The sequence below is a fragment of the Panthera onca genome, chromosome B3 (genome assembly GCF_046562875.1).
Source record: "Panthera onca isolate mPanOnc1 chromosome B3, mPanOnc1 haplotype 2, whole genome shotgun sequence".
NCBI lineage: Eukaryota > Metazoa > Chordata > Mammalia > Carnivora > Felidae > Panthera > Panthera onca.
This window is the reverse complement of record NC_138344.1, coordinates 78,589,734-78,595,800: the sequence shown is the minus strand read 5'-3', so window position 1 is coordinate 78,595,800 and position 6,067 is coordinate 78,589,734. Positions and strand designations below refer to the sequence as shown.

Genomic DNA, 6,067 nt, shown 5'->3' with positions numbered 1-6,067 from the left:
ATCTTCACCTTCACCCTTTGTTAGCCTATTTCTCCAACAGGCATTTACTTCCAAACACAACTAGCCACTTCAGCTCTTTATAAAATTAGTTTCTCAAAAGCAAAATTATTTCAACACAAATTCCTCAACAATGTTGGAGGAAACACAGTTTTTAAAAACCACATTTATATATTTAGAGCTCTAAATATATTTGATTTATCCACCTATTTGGGTGAAATATCCACCAACTTAAATATATACAACTATACCAATATGCTACATGACTCATTTTCTTTTTGTCTCTCTACACTTGATTTTATGCAAGTCATATAAACCACATGAAATCTTCCATGGCCATAAAGATACTTGTGCTCAATCTTGCTAGTTCTGGACTTCATGTTCACTTGATTCCCAATTTTGTAACAAGCTGAAGAAACATATTTGGAAGAATTCTCTCCCTGCTCTAGTTTAAATCCTTTTCTCAATGCTTTATATATTAATGACTTGTATTAACTCTATACCAGACAAATTCAAGCAAAATATCTGAAACTTGGAGATAAACTGCAATTTGGGGTTTCGAGTTTTAAGTTATGATCATTTTCAGTTCCAAAATCTCAAAAGGAGCAACCTTCATCTCATTAAAAATAATTATAAGTCTGAAAGAAGAAAATCTTCAAAAAGTTTTGAAGTGTTTTTCTGGCATAAGCCAATTTTAACTGGCAAAGGTTGGTGACAACAAATATCAACACAATATTACAACCAACTTTTTGCAAAAAAAATCTATTAAATGACATGCTAGAATACCATATGCTTTTGAAAAAGATAAATTGAGAGATGATAGGACAGACGGAGATAAATGAAATGTTCATACTGGGCTTCAGGAGGCCTTCACAAATTTCTCTCTCTGTATATCCCCCTCCCTATCTTGTAAGCGTATTCAACAAGCTATTCTTCTAGTCACATCCATTATATATGTAACTTGGAGATGTATCCGAATACAACTTCCACTCCAGTCCTTAGCTCCTATGAGTTCAAAGAAGTCAATTTTATGCTTGACCTCAAAATGAAAAGTTTGCCATTGAAATTCTATTTCTCAATCATGCAAATGAACATTTATTTATCACAAATAAGTATACTTATTTAATATGGCCAGAAAAAAAAAAAACAAACCAAAACTCATGGAGGAACTTTTCTATGTCTATGTCCCTTTGCCTCAATAGAAGAATTCAACTTTCTTTTTAACTTTTGATAGGCCAAAGACTATTTCTTCTGTGCCAGTACATTCTCACTTCCACAAATAAAATCCATGGTAAAAGCAAACAATACATCATCACCTTTTTCAGTCTAAACACATGCTTTTCTTCGAGCTGTTTTGGTTCACAAATATGTAAGGGGGATTTCCCTTGCCTAACCTCATTCACTTGGACTCTACTATTTTTAATATCAGCCACAAATTTGGTTTCTAAAACAATTTATTTGTGGAATTTTCTTTCATGCTTCATTCTGAAGAAGTGTTACATTTCAAGAAAGTTGGACCTCTGGTGAAACTGCTCTCATGACTAAGAAAATAAAATCATGTCCAGTCTGCTTTAAGGAGATAATTAAACTAGCTGTCTTGGTCTATTTTAGTCGATTTCCCATTTGTGTATATTTGGTTCCAGCTCTTTTAATTTTCCTGGACTTTAACTTTCTTTCTTAAATAGCATTTCTCTCTTTCTCCTTTCTTTTTGGTAGTGGGAGATGCTCCCGCCCCCACTAAAGATCCTCTTTCCCTTTCTTCTCTTTTTCTCTTCCTCTCTCTCCCTTCCACAACCCACCCATCCCTATGCCCTAATATTAACTATTCTGCATTCCTATTTCAATCTATTTGAGTCAGCTTGCTTCTCTCCTAGGCTTTTTTTTTTTTTTTTTTTTCCTTCTTCTTTTTCCCTGAGCAAGTCTCTAAGTGTTTGCCGATAACATCTTGGGGACAGATTATTTTTCATTGGGCCCATTGTAAGAAGTAGCCAGCTTATTGCATTACTGCAGAACACATTTCAGACTATACAATTGTAACAAATGAACAACTTGTCCTCCACAGACTCTCCACAGGATCCAATTAGTTACTAAATCTTTTACTTAGGTTTTCTAATTATTTTCTGGAGTCATAGCAATTGGGATACTGAAACAATTCAAAAAATGTTTTCATTTTTGTTTCAGATTGATATATATGCATATATGCATGCATATGTATATTGTAAATTAAAACAAAATTATGACTGTAAGCAAAAGGAACAAATCTCTAGATTAAATTATACAGACATATTTAAAAGGGAATCAAATAAATACCTCTATGTTGTAAAAATGAAAGAAAAGGAGAGAGAGGCATTTTACGTCTTCTGAACATCTAGAATTTTAAGTTGTTATAATTAAAAATAAAATATAAACATTGATCTGCAAGTCATTACAACAGGTGATCACTTCAGCAAATCTATATTGCAACTTCAGCACATCTTTATTAGAACTCTTTCATTGTGGGTAAACAGCCACAAAAATAAATGCTGACTTAGAAAGTATAAATACAAATATTTAAACAAAAATATTTGCAGCATTCATAGCGCAAATTGTACCTGAACTGAAGGGCTCTGTGTGTCTATATATATATTACATATGTGTGCATTATATTTACTTCTATCTAGCCATATACATATATTTATTTATAATTTGCCAAATGCTATAAACAAGATACCTGAAACAAAATATATAAAAAGTAAGCATTCTATCAACTGATTTGAAAATAAACACAAGGTAAATAGCTATGCACATAAAAGTAAATTATTGGTTGTTTTTTCTTTTTTTGCTGTATATCTACAGAAACTTGAAGATTATCAGCTGCAAAGCCTATACTTTCTTTAAAGCTAGTGTTTATTAAATAGGCCTGCTCCTTGTAAAATTTGATTCCACAATGGAAAAAAATACTATTTTCATTTTTAAAGTCTCGGTTCAAATGAAAGGAGCAGTTAAATTTTAGTTGGCTGAAAAAGCCTTTTGAATTCCCTAGAACTTTAATGGTCTTTTAAAAATTAGCTCTACTTAATAAAAGAGACAAAAGTATCAAGATATATATGAATTTAGCCTATTTTTTATTTCTGTGTGTTCATAGTAAACATTTTTGTAAGTGACAAACACGGGCATATGACCACAGTATCACAATCAAGAAATTTTAAGACAACATTAACAATCACTCAAATTGATGCGGCATTTGCGCAACACAGGTTACATATTTGCAAGGTTTTACCTATAAGTACAATAGGTATTAACATTTCACTACATTTAGAAAAAATAAAAGTGACCTGTTAGTGACCACATACATCAAAATATACACAACACAAACTGAAGGCAATCATTAATTTTGTCCCCTTCCGATTCATTTGAATGGGCAGTGCTGCCAACTGAAACAACTTTCCTTTTTTTTTTGATTTTTTTTGTTTTTTTTTTGTTTTGTTTTTTAATACTTAGCATACCAAGTGCATTTTAGAACCCAATCTTTGGTCTAAAAGTAAACAAAAGAAAAAAAAACAGTTTTTTAAAGAAAAGGACAAAACAATAAATGGCCAAAATAATTTCTTGGGCACCTTTACTACGAATGCTTCTTAAATACAAATTACAGTTTAACATTTTAAAACTCTCCCCATAATTTAGGTTGTTCTCAAGGTCTGCGTCCACCATAAAGATCCATGATAACTTATAATACTGCACACATGGAAATCTGGCGGCTCTTAGAGATAGACTTGTCAGGTTTGAATGAAATGGCAAAGCAGTCACTATTTAGATACACGTTCTACTATAATTTTGACTTCCAAACCTTATATTCTACAATGTATTCTCCCCACATTGCACCTCGCTGACACTCCACACCTTGTTAGAATAATAAACAATCCTAAAGACTGAACAAACGTACAGAAATGGGGGGGGTGGGGGCTTAATAAAAAATACCTGGACTTATTTTTTAATTATCATTTACAATGCAAATGTGTGTAAAACGTTCACTTACAGTCTGGTCCCAGGGATGTTAATGTATTAAAGGGTTGGAAGAAGACCCCTGATTTTGATGTGTGAAATAATCAGACAGTCCCCCGGACAGTCCCGTCGTGAAACTTGGCAAAGAGGGTCTTAAAGACTCACAGGGCAGGGTCGAGGGGGCCTGCGGAGATGTGGAGGACGACGCGGCCCGGGCGCTCATGGACGTGCTGCTCTGCGAAGTCATTGACGGGTGCGGGACGTGGGGGAAAAAGTAACTGGTCTGGCCCGCGAGCAGGTTGACGGAGCAAGGGTTGAGGGAGTAGGTCCCGGAGCAGGGCACCGACAGGCCGCAGGGCACCGAGGCAGCGAGGGCGGCGGCCGTGAGGTGGTGCGTGGCGTACGGGATCTCCCCGTTGACCAGCCGGTCCACGCTCAGGCCGTTGGCCGTGGAGAACGAGTGGTTGTTGCCCAGCGAGTTCTGAGTCAACACGGAGCTGTAGGGCATGGGGTGGCTGGGGTAGGCCGACGTGGTGCCATTGTAACTCAAAGTGCTGCTGGCGCGGGGGTGGTGCAGGGACAGGAAGGGCGACATGGGCCAGTAGAGGGAGCCGGCGCGGTCCATGAAGGTGAGGCCGGTGGAGGTGAGGCGCGCCCCGCGCTTGAAGGCCAGCTTGGCCCGCGACGTGGTGGAGCGGCGCCGCAGCTTGCCCGTGGTGCCGCCGATGAACACGTCGTCGCTCGACGGGTCCAGCATCCAGTAGTTGCCCTTGCCCGGGTCGTCGTAGTGGCGGGGCACCTTCACGAAGCACTTGTTGAGGGACAGGTTGTGGCGGATGGAGTTCTGCCAGCCCTGCTTGTTCTCGCGGTAGTAGGGGAAGTTCTTCATGATGAACTCGTAGATGCCGTTGAGCGTGAGCCGCTTCTCCGGGCTCTGCCGGATGGCCATCATGATGAGCGCGTTGTAGCTGAACGGCGGCTTCTCGTACTTGCCGTTCTTCTTCTCGCCCTCCTTGCCCCCCTCCCCGTCCTTGCCGCCCTCGCCCGCCCCCTTCTTCTCCTCCCCCCCGGCGCCGGCGCCCTTCTCCTTCTCGTCCGGCCCGACGGGCGCCAGCTCCCCGGGCCCGCCGCCCGGCTCGCCCTTGCCGCCCAGCCCGTCCGCTTTGGCCCCGTCCAGGGCGGCGGCCGGCGGCGGCGGCGGCGGCGGCGGCGGGAGCAGCAGCTGCTGGGGGCCCTTGTCGTCGTCGGCTGCCGGGGCGCCCCGCGCCTGGGGGGGCTGCGGTGCCTGGGGCGGCGGCGGCGGTGGCGGCTGCTGCTGCTGCGGCGGCGGCGGTTGCGGGGCGGGCGGCGGCGGGTGGTGGTGGTGATGGTGGTGATGGTGGTGGTGCTGGGGGTGGTGGCTGTTGTGGTGGCCGTGGCTCGCGTGGTGGTTGTCGCTCTGGACCGCCTCTGGCACCAGGCTGTTGATGCTGAACGAGGACTTGGGGATCATTTTCACCTCTTTCCTATCTCCCATGTCCAGCATCACCCAGTCGTCGGGGGGGAAACGGCGGCGGCGGCGGCGCGGGAGCGGGACAGCGGCGCGGCGGGCGGCTGCGACCGGTGGGTGCCGAGCGGGGCGCGGGCGGCGCGGGCGGCGGCGGTGGCACTGAGCGCTCCGGCAGCAGCGCAGTTGGACCGCAGGCTCCGGCGCTGGCAAGTCATGTAGCAAAAGCAGCAACCACCCCTCAGGAATTAGAAGAAAAAAAAAAAAAAAAAAAAAAAAAAGGAAAAGAAAAAAAGAAAGAAAGAGGAAAAAAAAAAAAAAAAGAAACAACCACCGCCCCGGGGGTGAAGCTCCCTCGCTCCCAACTCTACTTCTTGGTCTCCCCCCCACCCCCCGCTCCCCCCCCCTTCTGCTGCTTCCTCCTCCTCCTCCTCTCGCAGCAGCAGTCACAGCAGCAGCAGCAGCAGCCCAAAGGGGGGGAGAGCCGGGCGGCGGGCGGGCGCGTCCCGGAGCGGCCGCGGCGAGGCTGGGGAGACAGCGATCGAGGCGGCTATAGCCACAATTAATTTTCCGAGCTACAGGCGCACACTAGGGCTGTAAAAA

The 6,067-nt window shown here is 43.7% G+C and overlaps 1 protein-coding gene across 1 annotated transcript; it reads right to left on the bottom strand.

Annotated features, from left to right (window-relative positions):
- Positions 1 to 3,082: 3,082 nt before the first annotated feature.
- On the bottom strand, positions 3,083 to 5,711 carry FOXG1 (forkhead box G1). The gene has a single exon (XM_060619413.3). The coding sequence runs from the start codon at positions 5,501 to 5,503 to the stop codon at positions 4,031 to 4,033; it is 1,473 nt and encodes a 490-aa protein (XP_060475396.1). The 5' UTR covers positions 5,504 to 5,711; the 3' UTR covers positions 3,083 to 4,030.
- Between the last annotated feature and the right edge of the window lie 356 nt (positions 5,712 to 6,067).

Excerpts from the sequence above, each read along its gene's own strand:
- FOXG1 (XM_060619413.3), bottom strand. The coding sequence starts at position 5,503 with ATGCTGGACATGGGAGATAGGAAAGAGGTGAAAATGATCCCCAAGTCC.